At 36.8% G+C, this 27,684-nt stretch overlaps 1 protein-coding gene across 6 annotated transcripts in view; it reads left to right on the top strand.

Annotated features, from left to right (window-relative positions):
- The window catches only part of RAD18 (RAD18 E3 ubiquitin protein ligase), a 105,645-nt gene that overhangs the window by 40,383 nt on the left and 37,578 nt on the right, over positions 1–27,684 (top strand). For all 6 annotated transcript variants that reach the window (XM_036870531.1, XM_036870529.1, XM_036870530.1 and 3 more), the window contains 4 exons: positions 2,331–2,515; positions 13,168–13,244; positions 14,547–14,607; positions 26,594–26,728. In XM_036870531.1, the coding sequence (XP_036726426.1) occupies positions 2,331–2,515; positions 13,168–13,244; positions 14,547–14,607; positions 26,594–26,728 (458 nt within the window). The remainder of the gene's footprint in view (positions 1–2,330; positions 2,516–13,167; positions 13,245–14,546; positions 14,608–26,593; positions 26,729–27,684) is intronic.

Genomic DNA, 27,684 nt, shown 5'->3' with positions numbered 1-27,684 from the left:
CTGAGAATTCCTTCGTCAAACATAATTATTGGATTTTGTTTAATCCAGTAATTCCTAAATTTATTTGACCTTACAACCTTTTTGTCATTATAACTCATCTTGCAAAGCTGGTGTTTGTGAAGATACACTTAGGGAGACATTGAACCACCTTTCTCTTTAGTTACATCCTGGTCCTGGGGTCTGGTCACATAAAAGAATCTCTGACATTATAAAAGTTTCTCCACAACACCCCAACAGGCCACTTCTTTAATATGGATGACAGCCCTTAGCTCATTCTGTGTAGATTCATATCAGAGTTGATTCAAAGAATACTCTTCCTTTTGATGTCCTCAGATTCTGAGGACCCTTAAATGCATTACTGTTTCACCAAATCATAGAAGAAAGGTAAGTAGCATTTTCATGTTTTGGGAAACATTTATCAGCCTTCGTATTTTAAAATTCATGACAGAAATTGTTGATTTCTGCTGGTGCTTTTCATTGTAAATGCCAGTGAACAGTAGAGTTTTCCATTAGAATTTCACAGTCATAAGTTTTATTATCTATCCTTAATAAAATAAAATAAATGTTTTAGGTACAGACTTACTGAATTGTCCCTCACAGTGTTCTTGTATAAACTCCTACAAAAGGTTTTTCAGCTCTTGCTACCTTCTGTGATTTTATTTAGCCATAATCTTATCAGTTCTATAGAGTCCAATAGGCTGTCTGTCATTATAAGAAGAGCAATTTTCAGAAAAATGTAATCTGTTGAGGGTTTACAGGTCTTTCTGCAGTTATATAGTTACTTCTGGCTTTTAGACCATATTGATAGAGCATAAAAGAAATAACCTAGCCAGGGAATGGTACTGTTGGGTAATAGAGAAATGTTTGGTTGTTTTCATTCTGTATTCGACTGTACTCTCTCTCTCAGTGTGGTCTCTGGTCCATTTGCATTAGATTTCCACGTGGAACCTTGTTAATAGAGATTTTCAGTTTCCACTTCAAGAGCTGAGTCAGAACCGGTGGGTGGTGTGGCCATGCGACTGAGAACTGCATTTTAGATAAAAGCCCTCCGGGTGGTTCTGAGAGGCACTCAAGCTTGAGCAGCGTCGCCTTGTGCCAGCTGGTTACGTGCAAGTCTTTTGTAGAATCTTGTTTTTCTGGATAAACCTATTACTTTCAAGTTCCTATTAATTTTTACCTGAAGTTTTGATATTTCATTTAAAAATGATTGCAGTTGTAGTGACTACCATGAATGCATGTTTATTAAGTACCTCATTGCCATAGTGTTGAGCCAGGTGATGTGCTTAGAGAACCAGGTTATCATCAGATTAAATAGATTAAAATTCACTGTGAGTTTCCTGTTTAAGTACTTGTCTCAAGTCATTGATAACCTTAGGTAGCTTGACTTCTACATATTCTATCTAAAGAAATAATGTTTATTAATTGGTGTTTTGGAGGGAGTATAAGAAAGTCATTTGATAGAGCTTTGTCATATTTAAAATTGTAGCTTAGTGCTTATCATTGTATTCGTTATGTAAATACAGTGAAGAGCCAGGTGGGGATTTTGCCAGTACACTGCTTAATGCCTTATATATTTGTTAATATAATTAATTGAAGTTGGAGAAAAAAAAAAAACAGTGCTGTGTTTCTTGCTGTTGTTTTCAGTTGTGTTCTTTTGAAGATGATCCCACAAGAATACTATCTACCCATCAACTCTCTGAATTCTTTTTCCATTGGTGTGATGAGTTGGGTAAAGCTAACCATCCCAACAAGTCTTCTTTTATTTCATCTAGTGCTTTTGCAAAATGATTGCCTTAGGCCTAAGCGGGCAGTTTTGGCTATGCATCAGAAATTTTTCTAAAGAAGCTGTATATGATGATATTCTTAAATCCATAGCCTGACCCGTGATAGCATTTGCACTCTAATCACCTGAGATAGCTGGTTTTATAGAGATTTGTGTGGAAACCATGGGCAAAGTTTAGGAAAAGCATGCTTTAAAGAGGTGAAGAAGTAAATAAGTTCACATAAGTATGACCCTAATTCCTCATAGCATTTAGTCCACAAGCCTTCTGTGTGAGTCCCAGGTCTGCATCTTTAGGCCAGGCCTCTCTCTGAGACCTAACTTTCTCTAAGTTTTGGCTGCCACCTAGACCCCGCTATCTGAATGTCCCACTGCCACTTCAGATGCATCACTGTCAGAAAAAGACTGTCAACTTTATTTGTAAATTTGATCCTTCTTCTCTTTCCTGTTTTTGCCTTGGTACTGAGTCAGAAGGTAAATTACTGTTTTACATGAAAAACATTGGATAATTCACAGTAAACCTCAGTGATCTCTTTTTTTCCCTTTTCAGCTCTGTTCACAAGAGGAAGCCGCTGCCCAAAACTGTATATAACTTGCTCTCAGATAGAGATTTAAAGAAAAAGCTAAAACAGCATGGCTTATCTGTTCGAGGAAATAAACAACAGCTCATTAAAAGGCACCAAGAATTCGTACACATGTACAATGCCCAGTGTGATGCTCTGCATCCTAAATCAGGTAAAGTAATTAAACAATGAGTTATGTTTATCCTCTGGATAAAGCAGTTTTCTGTGGCTTAGTGGTTATAAATCACAGAAAAAAATGTTAATACTTTTTTGATAATAGGTAAGACATGCAAATGTACTCCTTCCGAAGGTACCTAGAGTGTCCTGTGATAAGCCAGCCTTTCTCTCAGCCCGTCTCTCCGTCCCCCTTCCCTTCTCAGAGGCAACCACTGCTGCCAGCTTCTCATGAATATGAAGGTTGATATAGAGAGCGTGGCCTGTAATCCTAGTTTTGCAGCTTTATGACTGGGTGACTATGGGCAAATTACTTATTATATCTGACCTCGGTTTTCTCACCCATAAAGTTAAGAGTTATAATACTACCTACTTCATAGTGTTTTTGAGCAGAAAAAGTGATAAAATGCATGTAAAGTCCTAGCATAGTACCTTAGCAAGTAGTCAGCATTGAATAAATGTTACCATTAGATTATTAAGATTGTTATACACAAAAATAGATCTTTAATCATTATTGTTATAAAAATGTTAATCTTACATGCATACTACTTAATAGTTTGTTCTTTCCATTTAACCACACACAAATTTTGGAGTTCTTTCAGTTATTAGCATATGGATGGAATTGCCTAATTTAAAAAAAAACTAAAGTATAATATGCAAATAGAAACTTACACAAATTGTAAATATACTGTTTGGTGAATTATCACAAAGCAAAGGGAAAGTGCCTTTGTAACCACTACTCAGATCATTACCAGCATCACAGAAGCCCCCTCCCAATCACTACTACCTTCATTCTCACAGATGACTACCTTCTTGACTTCTCAAACCATATATTCGTTTTGCCTATTTTTGCCTATATTTTGTCTTTATATAAATGGAATAATAAGTAGCTTATGCATTCTTCTGAGTCTGATTTCATTTTTTACAGTATTACGTTTATAAGATTTATCCGTATTTTTGTGTATAGTTGTGATTTTTTAAAGTTTTTGTCGCTGTAGCGTATTCTATTATATAAACATATTACACTGTCCATTCGGAGGCTGATGGACATCTGGACTTTTCCGCTCTTTGGCTTTTAAGAATAATGCTGCTACGAGTAACCTTTGCAGGTCTCTTGGTGCTCGTAGGCACACATGATTGGGGGATACGTATACCTATCCCCCAAATTATGCTTTTGCAGATATTCAGCTTTCATGGGTACAGGCAGAAACTCAGTGCCAATGTATGCTCTCATCAGGAGGGTATGAGAATTCCAGTTTTTCCACATCCTTAACAACATCAATATTGTCAGTTTTCCGTTTTGGCCATTCTGGTGGGTCCACAGTAGTATCTCATTATGGTTTTAATTTTTGTTTCCCTAATGACTTGTAGTGTTCAGCATATTTTTATATTGTTATTGGCCATCTGGATATTCTCTTTGGTGAAATACCCATGTTAAGTCTTGTGCCCGATTTTTCTGTGCTGTGGATCTGTTGTTTCCTGATTTACTTGTGGGGGTACGTGAATTTTTCTGGATACACATCTTGCTGGGTGTGTATATGTTTCTCCTTTAATTTCATCTTTTCCCTCTCTTAATGGCTTCATTTGAGAGGTAGAAGTTTTAAATTTTATATCCAATTCATTGCATTTTTCCATCGGTTAGTACTTTTTTGTCTTTGCCTACCGTAAGATCATGTTTTCTTCTAAGAACATTATTCTTTTTGCTTCTACCTTTCAATCTACAGTTTATCTGGAATTGATTTTAGCATACGTTGCGAGGTAAGGGGCGAGATTCTTCTGTTGTTTCCATATGGATAGCTGATTGATGTCGCACCATTTATTGAAAAACCATCCTTTACACATTGAATTGTCGGTACAGCTTGGTTGAGAATCAGCTTACTGTATATGTGTGGGTCTGGACATTGTTTTGTTCCATTGAGTCATCTATTTATGTTCGTGCCAGTAGTGCACTGTCTTAATTGCTTTATGAGTAATTTGTAATAGATCTTGCTGTCTGGTAATGTAGTTCCTCCAGCTTTGTTGTTTATTGAGATTGTCTATTTATAGGTGAATGGGTATACAAATCATGGTACAGCCATACAGTGGAACACTACTTAGCAATAAAAATGAACTACTGATAAATGCAACAACATGGATAAATCTCAAAAGCATTGTGCTAAATGAAAGAAGCCAGATACAAAAGACAACACACTGTATAATTTTAAAACTCCATTTATTAGCATTTTAGAAAAGGCAAAACTATAGGGACATAGAAGAGATCAGTATGTCCCAGGGCCTGAGGGTAAGGGGGAGGGAATTTACTGCAGTGGGGCAGAAGAATTTCTGGTGGTGAAGGAAATGTTCTAGATTTTGGCTGAAATGATGACTAAATGACTATTAATAGGCAACTGGGCTTGTCTGCAATTTTTGGCTATTCTGGATAAAGCTCCTATAAACATGGGCTTATAGATTTTTATGTAGCCATGTGCTTTCATTTCTCTGGTATTTTCCTTTTCATTCAGTTAAAATATTTTCTAATTTTTGTTGTGATCTCTTCTTTTACCCGTGGGTTATTTGGAAATGTTTTCAATTTCCAAATATTTGAATATTTCCCAGATATCTTTTTTTTAAATCATTTCTAATTTGATTCCATTGAAGCAGTTCTGTATGATTTCGGGCCTTTTACATTTATTGAGACTTGTTTTATAACTCAGCATTAGGTCTTCCTTGGTGAGTGTTCCTTAAGCACTTGAAAATTTTAGTTTTTTTTGTTCAGTGATCTGTAGTGTTAGTTATGTAAAGTTGCTAGGTAGTATGTTCAAGTCTTCTACATCCTTACTTATGCTATGTTTACTGATTCTGTCAATACTGAGAGGATTATTGAAATCTCCCAGGGTATTTGTGGATTTTTTATTTTTCCTTTCAGTATGTTCCGTTTTCTTTACATTTTGAATCTCAGTAATTAGGTGTATGTGCATTTAGTATTGTTATGTCTTCTTGATGAATTAACCTATTCATTATTATGACATATTTGTTTTAGTCTCTGGTAATATTCCATAAATAATAATCTTATTTCACTTTTTTCTTTAAACATATTGTGTCATTATATTTAAACTGTGTTTTTTGGTAAGCCTGTGTGGTTTGGATTTGCTTTTTAAACTTAATTTGACAAGATATACCATTAAACTGTAGCATTTAAAACTTTTTCATTTAATCTATTTGGTGGGGTTTAAGTCTACCATCTTGCTCTTTATGTTGTCTTTGTCCTGTCCATTCTTTGTTTTTTTTCTTTCTTTTCTTGCTTTCTTTTAGATTATTTTTTAGTTCTCTATTCTATCTCCGCTGTTGGCTTATTAGCTGTACCTCTGTTTAATTTCTTTTGGCAGTTGTTCTAGAGTTTACCACGTGCATCTTAAACTTATCACAGTCTACCTTCAGATATCATTGTACTATGTGTTTAACATAAGGACCTTACTCTTTCCATCGTGGTTTTATTGTCATAGATTTTTCTTCTATGTGTTATAAACCTCATAATACTTTGTTACCATTTTTGCTTTAAACTGTCAGTTTTCCTTTAAAGACATTTTAAAAATTGAGAAGGAAAGTCTTTATGTGCCTACGCATTCACCATTTATAGTATTTCTTATTTCTTTGCTTAGATCCAGGTTTCCATCTGATGTCATTTTCTTTTGGTCTGAAAATCTTCATTTAATGCTTCTTGTAGTGCACATGTGTTGAGACAAGTTCTTTCCACTCTTATTTGTCTGAAAAAGTCTTAGCTTTGCATTCTTTAAAAAAAAAACTTTATTTGGAAATAATTTTGAACTTATGGGAAGGTTGAAACATTATCATAAAGAACACATATGTACCCTTTACACAGATTCACCTGTTAACATTTTGCCCCATTTGCTTTATGAATTACTGTTTCTCTCTCTTTATTAATGTATATGTATTTGTGTGTGTGTACATCTTTATATACACATATTTTTTTTTAAACCATCTGAGAATAAGGCGTATAATCTTGTCTCCTAAATACTTTATTGTGTATTTCCTAAGAAAAGAGATATTCTCTTTTATTGCTGCAGTACAGTTATCAACTTTAGTAAATTTATCTTTGTTAAATAGTCCTTTAATCTGTCATCTCTATTCCAGTTTCAGCAGTTGACCCAGTAATGGCCTTTATGGATTTTTTTTCCCCCTCCAGTACATGATCCAGTTTTGGATCACATTATTAAATTTAGTTGTAATATCCTCTCAGTCTCTTTCAGTCTGGAACAATTCCTCCGCCTTTCTTTGTCTTCTATGACATTGACATTGGCATTTTAAAAGAATGCAGTCTTTGTTGTTGTTGGGTTTTTTCCCCAAATAGAATGTTCCTCATTTTGGCTTTGTCCTATGTTTCCTTTAATTATGTTCAGGTTGTGCATTCGTGGCCAGAATACTATATAAGTGATGTTTTGTCCTTCTCAGAATATCACATCTAGAGGTATTTGACATCTTTGTGCCCTTCATTTGTGATGGTGGGTTTGATCACCTTGTCAGTTTCTTCACTGTTGTGTAGTTTCCTCATTACCCCTAGTAAGAAATCTGTAGAGAGACACTTCTATACCATCTAAATATTCTATACCTCATTAAAATCTCATGCCTGTATTTAGCATTCTTCGGTAATTTTTAGCTGAACTGGTCTTTTCTGTGTAGTTGCACAATGATGATTTTCTAATTTTAGCCTTCCTTCCACATTTGTCAGTTGACACCTGCCATGGTACTGAAAACAGGAGCCTTCCCTTCTTGTATTTAATTTGTCTATTATCAATATGGATTCACAGATTTATAGCTTATTTCCATCCTGAATTATTTTGGTGTTTATGTTTCTAGATTTGACCAGTGGGAGCTTCTGCATTGCTGATCCTTGGTCCTCATGCCATACTTTCATTATTATCATTTTAATTTTTTACCATTTCCTTATTTCTAGCATAACAAGGTAGTGATTCCCTGTCCCAGCCCTGGAATCAGCCATTTCCCTGAGAAGCTTTGGTTCTTTTGGGGGGAAAACAAGATAAGGCTACCAGCTATGCTCATTGCTACCTGGTACCTTTGCTTCTAGACTCTTTCAGCAGATGGAGCTCAGGAATATATACACACATATACATATGCATACATGGATATGTATATACATACACATGCATGTATGCCTGTGTACTACATGTATATGTATGCATGTAAATCCACTTATACATATTAGAAATCATGAGAACATACCGATACCTCTACTTTCAATCCAGCCCCACAGGGGTCTTCTTTACCTTTCTCTATTTCATATTTGTATTTCCCTTTTTCCACAGGGAGAATCTTCCCTCTCAGTAGCATCAGCACGTTTACTAATTTGTTCAGTTCTGTAATATATCTAAAATCGTTTCAGAATTGCTTCACCTGTACTACTACACCTCTCTGCAACCAGGGAAAGAATTCCAGATTTTTTTTTAGTTCTCTCTACCCAGCCTTCCCTCTCCCCTCCCCCCTCACCTGCACTAAGGGTACATAGTCAAATACTGTGTTCATAAGTTATTTTTTCCCTTTATTTTGGTTATGTTATTTGAAATAATACAGTGACAGTTCATTTGTTTCACTTTGTTTCCAATTTAAAAAAAATAAATTTATTTATTTATTTGTTTTTATTTTTGGCTGTGTTGGGTTTTCGTTGCTGCGTGCGGGCTTTCTCTAGTTGTGGTGAGCGGGGGCTACTCTTCGTTGTGGTGCGTGGGCTTCTCATTGCAGTGGCTTCTCTTGTTGCGGAGCATGGGCTCTAGGTGCGCGGGCTCAGTAGTTGTGGCTCGCGGGCTCAGTAGTTGTGGCACACGGGCTTAGTTGCTCCATGGCATGTGAGGTCTTCCTGGGCCAGGGCTCGAACCCATGTCCCCGGCATTGGCAGGCAGATTCTTAACCACTGCGCCACCAGGGAAGCCCTTTGTTTCCAATTTTTATTGTTGTTATTTAGTTTCCTCTTCTAAGTACAAGAAATTAATAACAAATGTATCATTTAAACTGCTTTAAAAGAGATATACAGTTGACCCTTGAACAACATGGGTTTGAACTGCAGATTATATGCAGATTTTTTTCAGTAAATATAGTACCTGTATTTTAATTTTACAGATCTTTAAATTAACTAAGTGTGGGGAGAAGTTTGTGTGGCAGGCTGGGAGCATCAGCAGTGTTTAGCTGGAGTAGTGTTTAGCTGGAGTAGGTTGGATATTGTCAGAAAGGTTTCTGATCTCTCCCTTTCACTGCCCTTTGCTTAGAATAGGTTTTTCTTGGGACTTTTATTTTCTTTCTTCTGTGAGTGTTGGGGGTTCTGGATTGCAGGCTTCACCAGAGACGAGTCTGGGATATTGTAAAGATAAAAAGAAAACCCAGGAAACTTACCACAGTGTTGTTCCTCGAATTCTGAGGTCCTTAGCCAGTCCATTTTCCTCCTTCCACTTTTCAGAATTCTCTTAACCTTGTCTGTTATATCCAGGGTTTGTAGTTATACTTTGCAGGTAAGATTATGAGAAATGAGAAGAGAAATGAATCTAGGCCATCTTGTTTGGAAACAGAAGTTCTTGTTCATGTATGTATTTTTGATTTCTGTTTTAGGTGCAAACACATTAGTATTGTTAAGTCTTCTTGGTGACTTGACCCCTTTCTGTAATTTCCCTCTTTGTCCCTGATAACATTCATTGCTCTGGAGTCTCTCGTGCCTCATATTAATACAGCTATTTCAGATTTCTTTTCATTGGTATTTACAGGATACATCGCTTTCCATTCTTTGTTTTGAACCTGTTTTGAATCTGTGTCTTTTATTTAAAATGGGTTCTTTGTTGACAGTATATTGTTTGGTTTTTCTTTCTTAATCCAGCATTCTCTGGCTCTTATTAGTGCCTTTAGACCATTTACATTTGATGTAGTTGGCTTTCAGCTTAACATCTTGCTAGTTGTTTTGTTTGTTCCATCTGCTTTTTGTTCCTTCTATCCTTTTTTTTTTAAATATCTTGGATTAATTGAGTATTTTAAAAATTATATTTCATTTCTACTATTGACTTATTATTGTACCTCTTTTTCAAAATTTTAGTGTTTGCCTTAGGGTTTACAGTGTACACCTTTAATTAGTCACAGTCTACCTTCAGATAATGTACCACTTTGCTTGTAGTATAAGAACCTTATACAACAGTTTACTCCCAGTCCCTAATTCTTTGTACTGTTGTTGTCATGCTGTAAACACAATGCATTGCTATGGTTTTTCCTTTAAACAGACAATTGTCTTTTATAGTAGTTAAAAATAAGAAAAGTATATTTCATATTTACCTTCATTTTTACCATTTCTAACACTTTGTTTCTTCTTACAGGGATGAATTTCTGGTTTTAAATTTCTTTTGCTTGAAGAAATTCCTTTAACACTTTTTTTGGTACAGATCTGCTAATAATACATTCTGTCAGTTTTTGTTTGTCTCAGAAAGTCTTCATTTCTCTTTCACTTTTGAAAAATATTGCCCTTGATATAGAATTCTGGGTTGGTAGGTTTTTTCCCCAACACTTTAAATTCTTTATTCTGTTGTCTTCTGGGTTGACTAGTTTTTGATGAGCAGTATGATGTGATACATGACTTTTCTTGGTGTGGTATACCCCTTTTTCTCACTGGCTTCAAGATTTTCTTTGTGTGTCTATGTGTAGGTATATTGTTGTGTTTTTGTTTTGTTATGTTTTTTGTTATTTATTCTGCTTGATATTCTTTGAGCTTCTTGCATTTGTGGTTTGACATCTTTCATTATATTTAGCAAATTCTGGCCATTAGGTCTTCAAATATTTTCTCTCCCTTTTTTCTTCTTCTGGGATTTCTATTACGTGTATGTTAGGGCTTTTGATATTGTCTCACAGCTCTTAGTTGCTCTATTCTGTTTTTTTGTGTGTTTTTTTTCCCCCTTTTTCTCTGTTTCTGTTTGGGTAATACCATCGATCCCATTTTTAAGTTCACCGATTCTTTCCTTAACTGGGTCAAGTTCTCTGCTAATGTTTTTTTATTTCTGACATTTCTGTTTTATTCTTCTTGATGATTTCATCTCTCTCCTGAAATGCCCCATCTGTTCCTGCATGTTGTTCATCTTTTCCGCTAGATGTTTTAGCATATTAATTGTAGTTATTTTAAATTCCATGTCTGGTAGTTGTAACATCTGGGCAACTGGTATCTGAGTTTGGTTTTGTTATTGTTGTTTGTTTGCTTGCTTGTTCATATATCTTGTAAATTTTGGTTGAAAACCAGACTTAAAATGTGAGACTCTAAATGCTGAAGTAAATAGTATGAATGACTAAAAAATGGACTTGTCTCTTCTTCTGCTAGGACTTTACTGTGTGTGGTTGATTGGTTTGGATTTTGTTGTTGCTGTGGTTGTCCTCGGTTGCCCACCACTTTCATATCCCTTGTGCTTTTTAGGTCGGTGCCTGAGTTACCAGAAGTTTGTTTGTTTGTTTTTAAAATGTGCCTGTATCACTCGCACTTAGGTTTTCCCTGTGATCCTGTGCCTTAAGGAGTCTTTCCATGCTCACTTCTCTCCCAGTGGCTAATTACAGTTACCTGTCACTTGGAGTGTCCTGGCTCCGTGGTAGGGAACATGAGGTTGTTCTCTGTTATTCTAGCTTAGCCTCCGTCTTAGGCAGGCCCTTGATTCTGGGTCTCACAGGTGGGTCTCAGTGATCCTGTGCCTCCCCAAGTGGCAAGGGTCCTCAAGTGGTCTGGGCCCAGGGCAGTTTCCTGACCCTTCTGCCAGAGTAGAGGGTTTTGTTTGTTTACTTTCTCCATTTACCTGTGCTCTGGGGACTTCAGTTTTGCCGACCTTCCCTCAGTGGCTTAATGCTTTTGTTTCCTAAGGGTTAAAGATCTGATGGGGTTTCATGTCCTTCCTGCACTGGGGGCTGTTCTTTCCCAAGCCTGTATCCAGAGGGATACTTTTTCTAATTTCTCATCTTTCCCCCAGTAGTTCTTGAGAGTATCCAGTAAGGTCTATAGAAAACCTTGGAATAGGTGCGAGTCCCCTTGTGTCTAAGATTCCCAGGATTTTTATATTTTCATGGTGGTTTACCCTTGGCCTTTTGCAATTCATCAAAAAGTTTATCTGAGGGACTTTCCTGACGGTCCAGTGGTTAAGACTGTGCTTCCACTGCAGGGAGTGCGGGTTCGATCCCTGGTCTGGGAACTAAGATCTCGCATGCCTTGCTGTGCGGGCAAAAAAAAAAAAGTTTATCTGAAATCTTCTTACCCAGCGGTAGGATAATCCTTGTTTTCTTATGTCAGCCAGTACTCATGACCCCTCTCTTCTCTAAGGCACCTGACTTTCCTTAGATTTCAGGCTAGGTGGTTTCCCTGTGACCTTAGTTCTGTTGGATTCGAGTAAAGTTACAGTTTTATAGGTTATCCAGCCATTTCTCGTTGTTAGGGTGAGAATGACACTGTATCCAGCTCCTTACATCACAAACAGAATCAGAAGTCTCCCTGAAAGATTTAATCCCCTAAATTGCATCTAATCCTAGTACAGTTTCCTTAATACCTTAGAAGAGAGTATGCCAGATGTTCTCTAACTTGAGTGATACTTGGGTTAGTGGATTAGGTAGAATGCAAGTGGTCCCTTTGCTTACCTGTTATACCATGATTCACAGAGGGAGAGATTGTTTACATTGTTTCTACTGGTTTTATGATATTAGGGAGGCAAGAGGTACCTCTCAGTGCTTGAAAAACAAACTTTGAATTGAGGTAATTGCCTTCTTAAATGATCCTCTCGAGGACTGTCAGTTTTGTAAAAAACTTTTTAATAGAGATTATTTATAAGTTCTATAGAATTTAAATTCTAACAGTGAAGAATATGGTGATTTCCCCTATTTACCCTGTTATCTGACTCAAAACAGTTGTCAACTCATGCCTAATGGCGTGTTGTCTGTCATTTACATCCCTTCCCCCCATGGATTATTTTGAGGCAAATTCTAGATATAGTATCTTTTTATGTATAAATGTGTGTAAGGGATTGTAGTTTTTTCCCCCTATACTGTATGTGTATTTTAGTCTTAATATGTTGACCTAGTAGGCAGAAGGATAGCATTGGCGAATTTCATGCTATTTGCGTTCAAAAGTATTTATATATGAGATGGAGTGTATTTCAGATCTCTTTGATGTATGTGATTGGTAACTACACCTACTGACAAAAATTCTGGAGTCAAGGCCATCTACCCCCTAGTATTCGTAGACCTTTGTCTTTCCTTGAAAAGTAGACTGTTGTAACATTTTGTACATTGGAGTTTCAGTGGATATCCCCTAAGAATAGAATTCACACTAACATTAATTTTCATATTCCATTGGGATTCCTGTTTATATCTGTATCCTCAAAGGAAAGAGCAAAATGACTTTGCTGTACTCTTCCAGTTATATTTTAAACTGTAATTGCATGTGTAAAAGTTAAGTGTTTTAACTCTTTTATTTTTTTTTAACCCTTTTATTTTGAAATGACTTTAGACTTACAGAAAAATTACAAAGACAGGACAGAGAGTTCATATATACCCATCGTCCAGCTTCAGTGTTAAGAGTTTATATAACCAGGGTGCATTGAGCAACACCACGTAATTAATATTGGCTCTATGCCTTTATTTTAACAGCTGCTGAAATAGTTCAAGAAATTGAAAATATGGAGAAGACTAGGATGCGTCTTGAAGCTAGTAAACTCAACGAAAGCGTATGTTGATGGTCTTTTTCAGTATCGGTAGAAATGAAGGAAGGAAAAGTCGAATACCCTACAAATTAAAGCAAACCAGTGTTAAATCTGTTCAGTGGGAAATGTACTAGAACACATTTCCATTTAATGTATTATGATTTCCTTGCAGCTCATTTTAGCATTTTTATCGTATTTAGCAGTCTTCTGGCACAAGGTCAATTCAAAGTAGAGTTTATTGATGAATTAATTTTTGTGGAAAAAAGCATGTGCCTGTACATCAGGTAACCTTGGTATTTGTCATTTCTCTGGTGGTTGCATTTAATAAGCTCTTTAACATTTAACCTCTGTGGCCCTTAAGATCTTCATCTGTAAAACTCAGGGGTTTAACTATATAATCTCTAAGATCCCCTTTTAGCTCTGGCATTCTGCATTTCTATGGTTATACTGATGGTGAAATTAAGTAATTTTAAGAGTTGATGAGGATTGAGCATTTATTGAGCTTACTGAGGGACTCAGAGACCTAAATTTCTTCACTATTGCCTTCCTCTAGCTTGATGGTCCAAAACTTGAGGAAAGGATACCAAAGAAGAAAATAGCCGTTGTGTCCTTTGACACTGGAGGAAGTGTTTTGGGCTCTCCCAAGTAGACTTTTTTTCTAGACCATCGGTAATGTGTTTGTAAGGAAAGCAACGACCTTAGGGAAGTAAGTTTATAATCAGATAGTAGAAAAAAGTGAGATTTTCATTGACTTTACTATTACCTGTGTGCTAACTATAAGATGGAGACTATAATGAATCGTGTAAGTACATTTCAGATCTTTTAAGTCTAAAATTTTAAAAAGTGAATTAGAAATTTAACACATGAAGTCTTGTATTATTGCATTTTCTTTGTATACCTTTGTGGTAGACTTGGAAAAGTTAGGCTGGAAAAGGTAGAAGACAAACAAGAAGATCTGCCTTGTTAATGATCTGCTAGCTGTCTCTTAAGTCTTGTAGTTTTATGTTACCTATTGTAGTAATGAATGTGGAAAATTAAATATTGAAAGTAGGAAATTTAATTGATGTCTTAATACTTCATAAATTCTAATGGAATCAGTGTTGCATTTTCTACTGATGAAAAAAGTAATGAGTAAAATGTATGTTAATTACAATATTCAAGAGAAGTAAACAGGAGTTAATCTTCCTAGGTCTATATAAAACAGAGATGAGAGATTATTTTCCTCTATTTTAAACATCCACATTTGAGATTTTAAAGTTTATAGTACTAATTTCTATTTTTTGTCATTTTTGGTAATTTTTAATTACGAATTTTTGGATTTTTTAGATAATGGTTTTTACAAAGGACCAAACAGAAGAGGAAATAGATGAAATTCACAGTAAATATCGTAAGTTATGTGATGTTTTCTTTGTTTACAAAGAACTTGGGTTACAGTTTCTCATCTTAAGTAATTTTTTAAGATATATTTTTATATTAATGTTTAATACAAACTTTCTTGTTAATATTACTTAAAAGACTGAATTTTGGTTGAGTGTTTACTCAAGACAGTGACCTTTTTTTGTTAACTATGTGCGTGCTCTTTGATTTGTGACTAACATTCTACTTTGAGCTTATCACTAAGTGAGAAGAAAATGGGGTTAAAATGGAAACATTCCTGACTTGCCATCCTGTCCTCAGGCCAGTGACAGTATTTATGTAAAGAATTTCAGAACCCTGTAGCTTGCATATTTATGCTGAAAATAGTTTTCATTTTATTCATTATTAACCAGCTTCCCAACTTTATCGCTTCATTTTCCTTAAATGACCTTTATATGTATCTTTCCCAGTGCTAGCACATTACTGTTTTGTCAATTAGATAGCTGCTTATTCTTTGGCTGGTTGGTTGGTTTTTAGTTTAAATTTAAATTTAAGTGCCTGGCAAACAGCAGATAGTTAATATTTGCTGAATGAATATTCCACACATGATATGCCTTAGTCGTGCCAAAAGAATTGTGTTTTCTTTTTTCACTTCTTAAGCTTTGAAGGGGCAGATACAGCCGTGATCTTTGTGGGGAGGGAGGGTGAAGTACACAGGCACTAGATGTAGTTGTGATGGCCCGAGCCTTCTCGGGGTAGGGAAAGGAGCCTGGAGGATTCACGGACCAGAGGCTGAACCACAGAAGTTACAGCGCTGGTGCTCTAAAGATAAACAGATGTGATCCATCCTCTTTGATCAACCTTTGGGAAGCCAAAGTAATTTTTGTTGATACAGGAGCTAGAGAATATCAGATGATCACTGAAGTGGCAAAACTAAGGCCTGTAACAATAAGGAAACCAGAAAATTTGCATGGAACAAAAATAATTTAAATCACTAAAGGATGGTATCTGACAATTATGCTACATTAAAGAAAACATGGGTTAGATATAGGCAAGAAAATATACAAATATCTATTGCCCACCATTTAAATAGGGTGGGCAATAGATAAATATAAATATATAGATAAATATATACAAACTTTAATTTTACTAAATAGGTCAACATGTTAAATTAATTCACTTAGCTCTAAAATAAACCTCGGTATATACTTTTTTTTTTTGAAACCTTTTGGGCACTTCCTAAAGCTTAAGCGCTTATTATTAGCATTATAGTGTAGTTAGAGTTTGATTTAGTGTCAGGATCTAAATATACCATTGACGGCTCTTCTTTTTTTTAAACATTTTTATTAATGTTTTAATGTACATGGGTTTTTTACTTTTTAAATTTTTTTAATTTACTTTTTGGCTGCGTTGCGTCTTTGTTGCTGCGCGCGGGCTTTCTCTAGTTGCGGAGAGCAGGGGCTACTTTTCTTTGTGGTGCATGGCCTTCTCATTGTGGTAGTTTCTCTTGTTGTGGAGCACAGCCTGTAGGCACGTGGGCTTCAGTAGTTGTGGCGCACGGGCTCAGTAATTGTGGCTCGTGGGCTCTAGAGTGCAGGCTCAGTAGTTGTGGTGCACGGGCTTAGTTGCTCCACGGCTTGTGGGATCTTCCCGGACCAGGGCTCGAACCCGTGTCCCCTGAATTGGCAGGCGGATTCTCAATCACTGCGCCACCAGGGAAGCCCATGTATGTGGTTTTTAATCACATTTCTCTAAAGCTTATTAAAAACTCTGCCTCCTTGCCACCTCCTTGTCTCCATCTTCATTTCCTAGAATTAACAATGGTCAAACCTTTTGGCTTTTGTTTTAGTAATTACCTTCATGTTTATAAAAGATTATTCTTTCTGCTATTTCTTGAAGTGTTTCAGTTTTCCATGTTAACAATTGATTGAAGTCCTAATTTGAAAAATGAAAATTTAGCTCTTTTGTACATCCTGACTCTTACCTTCTCCTCCCTCCCAATTTCTGAATATTGTCATAATTTTTTATAAGGTCAGTATTAGTTAGAGACATTGTATACAGTTTGAACCAGGCAACGTACAATACTATGGTTATGAGGTGTGTCAGAGTATGCCACCACCCGAGAATATGCCACCGTGACGTGTTGCTTTGAGCAGAAGGCAATTGAGAAGCAGCAGAAAGGAAAGCTCTTTGCCCAAGTGTAGGACGCAGTTACAAAGGTGCCTGTCCCTCCTCCCCTCTCTGTCCCTAGGAGTAAGTTAGTCTTCCTGTTGACGGAGAAGGCTCTGACTTAAATCAGCATAGCAGACTTCACTCTTGTTTACTGTGTTTTTCCTGGCCATCTCCCCATAACTGGCCTCCCACACACCTTTCTTTTTTTTTTTTAATCCAGCTGAAGATGGTATTTAAGCCAGTGTTCTAAGTCACCTCCAAGTGGCTTAGAGTTACTTATTTTTCTCTGGGTATCTTCCATATATACATGAGGTATACATGTTAATAAACATCTGTTTGTTTTTCTCATGTAAATGTGTCTTTTGTTATAAAGCCCCAGCTAAGAACTAAGAAGGTTAGAAGGGAGATTATTTTTTCCTCCCTTACAGTTGTAATTCCTTTTAGGAAAACATTCTATTTTCCCTATAATTAGTAATTTTATTCGCTTAGTTTTCTCTTTATCTGGTATTAATTTATCTGTAAACTTTCTGTGAGAAATGTCAGTCGCTTTCTATTACCTTGAAGCTCATAGATTATTTATCAACTCACTGTTTCCTCCAGAACACCTTGCCTGAAGCAGCCCCAGCCCTTTTCCAGGCTACTGTGACCGCGCTTTGGGCCTCCTTCGTAGCCACCCTGGAATTTCCTTTCACCAGCCTTCTGGGTATTCTCTCCTCCCTCCTGTGTCGGTTCACTTATTTCAGGATCCAGATCTGCCTCTTCTTTTTCCTTGTTTTGGTGGAATACATTTTTCCAGGGAAGTCCCTGGGGAAAAAAAGGGTATATGGAGGAATACTTTTTGAGTCCATACATAGCTGGAAATATTACTTTTACTATTGATTTATTATTTGGCATAGATAAATTGCCCACATAGCTAGGAAAAAGCAGGACTGGAAATTAAGCCCACATTCACCCTGTGCTCAACTTGAAGCCCTTTGCACTGTAGCGTGCTTTGAATCTGAGTGAATAACTCCGTATGTTGGGAACTTCTTTTGGGTGGGGGTGGGGGTACGCTAAGCTTTGGTTTCGGGTTATATTGCTTAAAAGAAGCTTAATTTTATGAATGAGTTACTTTGGTAGTTTGTGACGATATATCTTTCTTATTTTCTTTAGCAGTCTTTTGGATAGATTTATCTTCACGAGTCCCTCTTTTAGAAGAGGAGAGAAACAGTGAAATCAATTTGAGCCTTAGTTGCAGATCTGTAGAAAGTGTATTTGATACAGAGTTGAATCAAATGAGTTTATTGAGTTACCTGCGGGTTTCAGGTTGCAAATGCTTTTGGTAGGTCTTCTTAATTAAGACTGAATTGCTCCAGTAAGAGGCGGAATCTTTGCCTGAAGGAAGTTACTCTACTTGCCTAACTGCCATGACAGACATATTTTGGGGATCTTCATGCTCTTCACCTTGGTAAAATATAGTTTTATGCTCTGCCAAGTAAAAAAAGACAAACCTCTAATGAACACTCCGGGATTACCTCCTGTAACTTTTCCTGAGAACACCAGCTTAATCCTGTTAAGTAGGCAAGGCATTTTAGCTTAATATGTTCCTTTGTTTTTTTATTTGGCTGTTCATTAATTCAGTAAATGTTTATTGAGCATCTACTATGTGCTAGCTGTTCTAGGTAGTGAGTATAGAGCAGTGAGCAAGATACATAAATTTCTCATCATGGAGCTTATATTCTAATAGCAGACAGATAAATAACAGTAAATCAGCAGATGATTATAACAATTTTAGGTGGCAGATGCTATAAAGAAAATAAAGCAGAGTAATTTATAGAAATTATGGGGGCATTAGATAATGTAGTCAAGAAAAGGTTTTTCTTGAGGAGTTGACATTTGAGATGAGTCATAAGTAAAAAAAAATCGAAATGAAAATAAAGGCAGCCATTCACAGAGCCGGAGGAAGAGTATTGCAGGCAGAGGGAGCGTCAGGGGCAGAGGCGCTGAGGTAGACACAGTGTCGGCGGGTTTGAGTAGAGTGTAGTGAGCGAAGCAGAAGAGTGGTGTACAGGGAGGCAGGGCCAGGTCCCGGAAGGAAAGACCTTGTAAGAATGTACTTGGGTTTTATTCTTCCTGCAGTGGGAAGTCATTGGAGAGTTTAGAAAGACAAGTAATATGATTTTATCTATGTCTAAAAAGATGGCATCTGCTGAGTAGAGAATAAATTGTAAGGTGGCAAGAAATAGTAAGAAAACTAACCTAAAGGCTCTTCACTCAGGCAATATTTATGGATCACCCAGACAGTATTCTAGGTATTGGGAATATAACATTAAAGAAACAGACCAAGTCTCTGCCCACATGGAGCTTACACTCTATTGGGAATAGTCAGACAGTAAACAAACGAGTAAGATATGTCAGATAGTGATACGTGCTATGAAGAGACTTAAGGTGGGGATAGAAAGTGATGGAGCTGCTGGACCAGAAGGGCTCCTTTAAGAAGGTGATGTGATGTTTGAGAAGAGACCTGAATGAAGTGAGGCCATTTTAGTAAATTAGGTCAGGGATGTGGCATTTCTAGAGTGGTAGCAGAAGTAAAATACACAATTCAAGGTAAACTTTCAATGTAGAACCAATAGTACTTGCTGATGAATTTAATATAGGCGGATGACTAAAAGAGGAATCAAGAATGACCCCTGCATTTTTGGTGCAAGCACCTGGAGAAGTGATGATGCCATTTACTGAGATGGAGACCAGGGCGAGGATTGTGGGTGGGGAAGTGGAATCAAAATTCCTATTTTGTCTGTGTTAAGTTTTGGTTTCTAGTGGATAGCCAAGTGGAAAAGAGAATTAGGCATGAATGGATGAATCTATCTAACTAAAAAGACATGTGCTTTTAAATTGTATACTTAGATACAATTAGCTGGGAGAAGAGTACTGTGGGGAACAGAGCAGAGCCTAAGGCTAAGCCCTGGGGCACCCCAACGTTTAGGGCAACAGTTCTCAGTTCCCTAAGCCTCTGTACACTCTTAAAATTTGTCTAGGGCACCAAAGAGCTTTCGTTTATGTGGGTTACAGTTGTTGATACGTATCATATTACAGATTAAAGCTTGGGGGACTTCTGCTTCTGGCCAAGACAGAATAATTGGGACCTGATATACAACAACCCCCTCACCCCCCCCAAAAAAAACCAACAAACAACCACCGTAAATGGACAAAACATATGATATAGTTTTCAAGACGTTAGGCATTAGGTAACAAAGGACAGGAGTCTCTGAGAGATGGGAAAAATTTATTATACGAGCCCTATAATAGAGTTTCTAGGCTCCGGGTTGGGCAGGGAGATCCTAGGCAGAGCTTGGAGGGCTCTGAGTTAAGGAGAAAGAAAGACCAGAGAAACTGAAGGAGCTGAAGTTTGCAAGACAGAGTGCGGAGAGGAGAGAGTTGCACTGAGAGAGAACCCCGGGGATCTGCAGAAGGTCACCTTGTGAGTTCATTCAGTGCACAAAGTCTGTTCTCTACCATGAGATGAAATCAAATTAGAAATCAGTAACAAAGCCCTCTGGAAAATCACCAATATTTGGAAACTAAATAATACACTTCCAAATAACACATGGGTCTAAGAAAAATTAAAACCGAGAAATTTCAAAAATATTTATTAACTTATTTAAAAACAACAATAAATTCATTACATTAACATAAATCATAAATGGCATATTTTGGTAAAAAAATAACTGTCCCAGCACAGAAAAATCAAAGTAAATGGCGATTTCTACTCCTAGCCCAGATGGAATAACAGACTGTATTTACTTTTCTCCCTTAAAAGCTAGAAAACCAGATGAAATATATAAATCAATGGATTTTCAGATATTGGAAAAAGGTAGCACAGGACTGTTTTCCCCAGAGAAAGGAAACAAATAACATGGTGAGCTCTACAGGTCCAGCAGCTTGCAGGCAGCTTTAAGGTCCTGGGTGGCGGAACCTCAAAATAATCACTAAATAGGTACAACAATATAAAATTAACAATATCCTATTGAAATTACCAGGAATTCAAAGAAGCAAAAAAATAACATCCTAGAAAAGAGAAAAATCAATTAATAGAACCAGACCCAGCAATGACAGAGATGATGAAACTAGTAGATAAAAATGTTTAAACAACATTTACAAATATGTTCTTTATATGAGGAAGGAAGAATGAGGGAGGGTCCTGCTGAGTTGAGAAATGGACAGTATAAAAAAAAGACCCAAAAGGGAATTCCCTGGCAGTCCAGTGGTTAGGACTCCTCGCTTTCACTGACCCAGGTTTGATCCCTGGTCAGGGAACTAGATCCCACAAGCTGCACAGTGTGGCCAAAAAACGAAAACAAAAACAAAAAAAACAAATGGAATTCCTTAGATGACGTACATACTTGAATTGAAAAATATTCTGGCTGAGGTAAATGCAGATTAGGGAATAAATTGAACTGAATGAAAGGACATCATAGCAATGTGTGTTGCAGCTAAAGCAATGCTTAGAGGGAAATGTGTAGCATTAAAATCTTATATTAGAAAAGAGAAGAGGTTTTAAATTTGTTATCTGCTTTCATCTTAAGAAACTAGAAAAAGAAGGACAAATTCCATCCTAAGTAAGCAGATGGAAAGTAACAGTGAAGAGCAGAAATCAGTGAAATTGAAGACAGAAAAATAGCAGAGAAAATCTATGAAACCACAAGCTGTTTGTAAAGGTCAACAAAATTGGGAACCCTCTAGCAAGCGTGATTAGGACAAAAAGAGAGAAATCACAAATTGCCAATATCAGGAATAAAAGAGAGAGAATTACTAAGTATCCTATTGATATTAGAAGAACAGTAAGGGAATATTATTAATAACTTCATGCCAGTCAGTGTGGAAACATACATGAAATGGACAAATTTCTTGAAAGACACAAATTACCAAACCTTACTCAAGAAGCAATAGGTAAGGTTGAATAGCCCTATATCTAGTAAATGAATTGAATTTGCATCCCCAGGAAGAAAACTGCAGATCCAGATGGCATCACTGGTGAATTCTATGAAACACATAAGGAAGGAAATAATACCAATTCTACAAAAATTTTTCTAAAAAATTGAAAAGGAAGGAATACTTCCTACCTCATTTTATGAAGCTAAAGTTTCCATGAAAGTAAAAACCAGACAAGGGTAGTATAATAAAAAGTTCTGACCAATATTCCTCATGAACATAGATGCAAAAATTCTTAACAATATTTTAGTAAATCAAATCCAGCATTACATAAAAAGGATAATGCATTATAACCAAGTGGAATTTATCCTAAGAATGCAAGATTGGTTTAATGTTAGAAAATTAATCGATATAATTCAGTGTATTAACAGACTGGAAAAAAAACACTCTATAATTTTATAAGTAGATGCAGAATAAGTATTTGTCAAAGTTGAACACCCATTAGTAATAAAAACTCTCACTAAATGAGAATTTCTTTAATCTGGTATAGCAGGGATCCCCAACCCCTGGGCCGTGGACCGGTACCAGTCCACGGCCTGTTAGGAACCGGGCCGCACAGCAGGAGGTGAGCGGCGGGCGAGCGAGTGAAGCTTCATCTGCCGCTCCCCATCGCTCGCATTACCGCCTGAACCATCCCCCAGCCCCGGTCTGTGGAAAACTTATCTTTCATGAAATCAGTCCCTGGTGCAAAAAGTTTGGGGACCTCACTGGTATAGGATATCTGAAAAACCTACAACTAACATCATATTTAATGGTAAAATATTGAATGCTTCTCTTCTGACTAGGAGCAGGGTAGAGATGTCTATTCTTACCACTTTTGTTCAGCATTGTACCGTGGGTCCTTGCCAGTGTGATAAGGCAAGAAAGAGAAGTAATATTCAGATTTGAAAGGAAGAAATAAGACTTTTTGTTCACAGTTGACATGATCATCTTTCACAAATAGTATGAATCGTAAAAGAAAAAAAAAAGTGATAAATTATATTTCATTAAAATAAAAGCTTTTACACTTCAGAAGACAAATATGAAGGGACTTCCCTGGCGGTCCAGTGGTTAAGACTCCATGTTTCCACTGCAGGGGGCGCGGGTTAGATTCCTGGTAGGGAAACTAAGATCCCACATGCTGCATGGTGTGGCCAAAAAAAAAAGACAAATACGAAAATGAAAAAGCAAGTCACAGATTGTGAGAAAATATTGTAAAATTTATATTTGACAAAGTGCTGGTATCTGTATTATATAAAGAACTCTTAAAATTCAATAAGTCCTAGGATGTATTTTTTAAAAGCGCAGATATTTAAACAGATCTTCAGAGAAGGAGATACTCAAATACCAAATAACCACATGAAAAGATATGGTTATTTTAATGGCAAAAAAGAAAGAAAGAAAGGATAATCCCAAGTGTTGGCCAGGATGTAGAGCTAATGGAACTCTCATACATTGCTGGTGAGAAAGCAAAATGATACAGCCACTTAGATAAACAGTTTGTAGTCTGTTATAAATTGAAACATAAACCTACCTACCAATAATTCTACTCCTAGCTATTTACCCAGCAGAAGTGAAAGCATATGTCCACATCTAGATTTTTATGTATTTATTTTTTATAAATTTATTTATTTTATTTTATTTATTTTTGGCTGCGTTGGGTCTTTGTTGCTGTGTGCGGGCTTTCTCTAGTTGTGGTGAGCGGGGGCTACTCTTCGTTGCAGTGCGTGGGCTTCTCACTGCGATGGCTTCTCTTGTTGCGGAGCATGGGCTCTAGGCGCACGGGCTTCAGTAGTTGTGGCATGTGGGCTCAGTAGTTGTGGCTCACGGGCTCTAGAGCACAGGCTCAGTAGTTGTGGTGCACGGACTTAGTTGCTCCGCAGCATGTGGAATCTTCCTGGACCAGGGCTCAAACCCGTGTCCCCTGCATTGGCAGGCGGATTCTTAACCACTGAGCCCCTAGGGAAGTCCCAATAGTTTACTTCTTTTTAGAGCTGAATGACACTCCACTCTCTGGATGTACCACAGTTTATTATCCATTAACCTAACGAAGGACATCTTGGTTGTTTCCTCTTTCCATTTTTAATGCACTCTGGCACTTTTTATCCTATTCTTTTTATTGTTTTAAGAAAAAAATGCTGGTCTGGATCTACTAAGTTGTTTTCACAACCCACACTCTGTTTCAAAAGCACGGTCCCGTCCCAGGCTTATTTGTATGCAGTGGGAAAGATTCAAAAGAGAGGGGGAAATAGGTGATAGAGGAAAGGATAATTGCACATACTATATCACTGAGAAGGCCTTAGTGATGGAATTCAGAGCATAAATTAGCAGTTGGCCCTTAATTGCATCAAGGATAGCCGTTTCATGCTAACTGCCAGGAAGATAGATCATGTGTGCACAGATGAAGTAGTTTGAGACTTATGATCATGAATTTAAGGTGAGGCTGGTCAGTTCAGGTTAAATGAATAAATCCTGATTGGATGTTAGCCTTTACTGTTAATCTGTTCTTCATCCATGTTTCGCTGCATGGGTGTCATAGGTAGTTGGTGAAAAAAAGACATGAGATTTTACTTTGGGAGACACTGACTTCAGACTCATTCTGTGATTTAAAGTAGATGAGTGTGTATCTCAGTGACATCGCTTTAGAGGCTTGAGTCTGTCCCACTCTTGGGATCCTGGTTTTGGTGCACCCCTGGGTTCATGGGCAGACCCAGAGATACTCTGGCTGTAAAAGCTGCTCTAAAAAAAAGAGCAGTTAAGGTGGTTGGGACATGAAGGGCTTGACTTGGCACTAGAAAAGATTATGGTATTTCAACTTGGTGAGGCAGAAAAGGTGGTATGATTCAAGTATTAAAAATCTTGAAGAGTATGACGTGGTTGAATGTGGGCTTATTCGTCAGCTCCTACCACTATCTGATCCGCTTAAAACTTTTAAGAGGTAAATTCAGGGCATTGAGCCAGCAGAACTGAGACTTTAAACTCTAAAGTTCTCCTTGCCAAATGGCAGAACTCCTAAAATGAGGTGGAGAAATGAGTGGGAACGACTTTATTAGTGATAATCTCTTGGCATTGTTCATTTTTTGAGGGGTTATTGGACTTCTTGGGCCAGAGCCAAAGCTGTGGTTGCCATTTACTTTTTGGTTTCCAGCCCAGCTGTAGGAGTAATTAGATTTAAAAAGAAAATCTCTTCTAAACCTGGGATTTTATTACTTCAGAAGATAAAGTCATTAAGCCTCCTTAACTGTTACGAGATTACTTTAGCAAGTTTCTTGAGTCATTCTAAATCCACAATCCATAAGTACACAACGAGGAGCCTTACTAGCAGGAGAAGCCTTACTAGCAGAATGGCCCAGGCTGATCTGCTTAAATTATGTAAACCCCATAGTGCTGTGTTACCCTTGCCTAACACAAGCTACATAAGGATGGCAATGGTGGTAGCTCATTGATTCCGGGGAGCTAAACAAGTATCAAGTAATTGTTCTCAAATGTATAGAGTTAAATAGGACTTAAAAGAAATCACCTAGCTTGTATTCTACATGAGATCTCACCTATTTCTGAAGAGCTCATTTTTTCTAGTAATCTTTATGGGCAGCTTATATTTTGCTGAAATTTTAACCAGTCTCTTATTTAAAATTTACCAGACACTTTGCAACCCAACACATTAGTTTCACTGGGAGTTTTCATACACATACCATGCACATAAATATGTTAGAATTAGGAGCATTCTGTCCCTAATGTCCAAAGAACAGTCACATGTATAGATCAGGAATATTGAAATGAATATGCAAATGGAGGGAAAACTGGCTTTTTCCAGAGGGGGACGGAAGTCAGTCGCAACTTCACTAGACAGGATTCTGCTTGTCTATAGACAAGAATTGTTTTCCATTGTGGTCAGTTATCTACAATTTACAGAACTGTAACATAGCTCAAGGGCAGTGGATGACTGGAATCCTGGAAGGGTGGCTCTAGAAAATGCATAGTTTTCAACTGAAGCACAAATTTTCCCCTAAACCCAGTTATTCATGGTATTGCACTACAGGGAAAATGATGGTTACTGGAGGAAAACAGTCTCAAAACTTTGTGTTAACTACTTGCAGTATGAATCTTTCTAGTATGTATTTTTATAGGATTTACAACATCATTTTGGACCATGACTTAAGTGTTTAAGGTTGCTAGATAAGTAAGTACAGCCTCAGCTGTTTGAACCATGGTTCAGAATCACAAATAGATGTGTTCAAGTCCATGCTCGAATGACGAACGGCTACTCTTTATTGAGTAAATTAATGTACATTAATAATGGTGACCTGGAGGTCAGGCTTAAATTATTTTCAGAGGTGTTAAAGTAGTAGTAAATTAAGATTGGTTAGTTATAATATCCTAAGATAAGGTAGATTGGTGGTGGTGGGGATCTTAGATTATTAAAGGGGTTCTGATAGGAAACAGGCAAGAAATGTGAAGGAAAAAGGGGGAATTAAAGTAGATATCCTATGTTTTTATCCAACTTTCCTAGAAGCTTCTGCTTTTATACTCGGTTAATGTTCTTCCTCTTAGTACTCGGTTGTGTCTTGGAAGTTAGAATGGTGTCTTTTGGTTATATTTAAGAAAACAGCATCTTTCACGCTCTATCAAAAAGCCTTTTTAAAAGAGTGGGATATGGGAAGAAACCTACAGTTGCGAACTAGGAATATCATGTTTCAAGTTTGTATCTGAGGAACGGGGAAGATATAAAAGAATGCTTCCTCAGCTCCCCAGGCCTTTTAAATTCGTTGTAAGTGTGTCCAAAGGGTGTTGTTCTTGAGCAAGCTTGTGTTATTTTTGATGTTCAGTCCATCGGTTGTAGACATGTAACTTTTATAGTCCTTGATTTACTGAGAAGATCTTTTGAATTTCAGGTATAAAACATCAGAATGAATTTCAGCGTCTGGTGGATCAAGCCAAAAAAGGGTATAAGAAAACTGTTGGAATGTCAAAAAAAAAAGTAACAGAAGAAGATGAATCTACAGAAAAGCTATTATCTGTATGCGGGGGTAAGAGACTTTAACTAAAAACAGAAGTATATGGAATTTTATAATTTTTAATATCAAAACGAAAAAACCAAAGGAATTTACTTTGGACTTAATTGGTATTTGAAATGGGCAAAAGTATTTTTAGACATATAGCAGTTGTTGGATGCTTATTAATAAACTAGGTTTATTACTCTGGGAAGAATGATTGTGGAGATGTCCTGAAGACACAGTTTCTAAAATCTGTCTTCCTTTCCATTAATGAGAAATCAGAAGTTTTTTAGTTGTTTAAGCTTGAGGTATAGGATTTATTGCTGCAGATCCTTAGGTATCCTACAAAGAGAATAAATTATTTTTATTATAGGTCGCTGGTATTAACTTTGGATGGAATGTTCTGCTAAAATATCTAAGGCTAATACACAGCACATTCCAATTTCAACCCATTTTAAAATTTGAGATTGATATTATATTTATGTTGCCAGGATTTGGGCCAGTGAACAGAGCAATCATAATGGAGGAAAGTGCACAAGAAAATTCTTTATTATTTTTTCTTTATTGTGATAAAAATATACAAAACATATTTATCATTTTAACCATTCATAAATGTACAATTCAGTGGCATTAAGTACATTCACAGTGTTGTGTCACCATCACCACTATTACACCCAAAACTTTTTTGTCATCTCCAGCGAAAACTCTGTACCCATTAAATAATAACTCTTCCACTTTCCCCACCAGCGCTTGGTAATCTCTGGTCTACTTTCTGTGTCTATGAATTTGCTTATTCTAGGTACCTCATATAAGTGGAATCATATATTATTTGTCCTTCTGTGTCAGCTTATTTCATTAAACATAGTGTTTTCAAGGTCCCCATGTTGTAGCATATATCAAAATTTCATTACTTTTTATGGCTGAATAATATTCCATTGTATCTATATACCACATTTTGTTTATCCATTCATCTGTAATGGGTTATTTTC

Source organism: Balaenoptera musculus, chromosome 11 (assembly GCF_009873245.2).
Source record: "Balaenoptera musculus isolate JJ_BM4_2016_0621 chromosome 11, mBalMus1.pri.v3, whole genome shotgun sequence".
NCBI classification, from domain to species: domain Eukaryota; kingdom Metazoa; phylum Chordata; class Mammalia; order Artiodactyla; family Balaenopteridae; genus Balaenoptera; species Balaenoptera musculus.
Note: the sequence above shows the minus strand (reverse complement) of the source record. Positions and strands in the feature narration are given on the sequence as shown.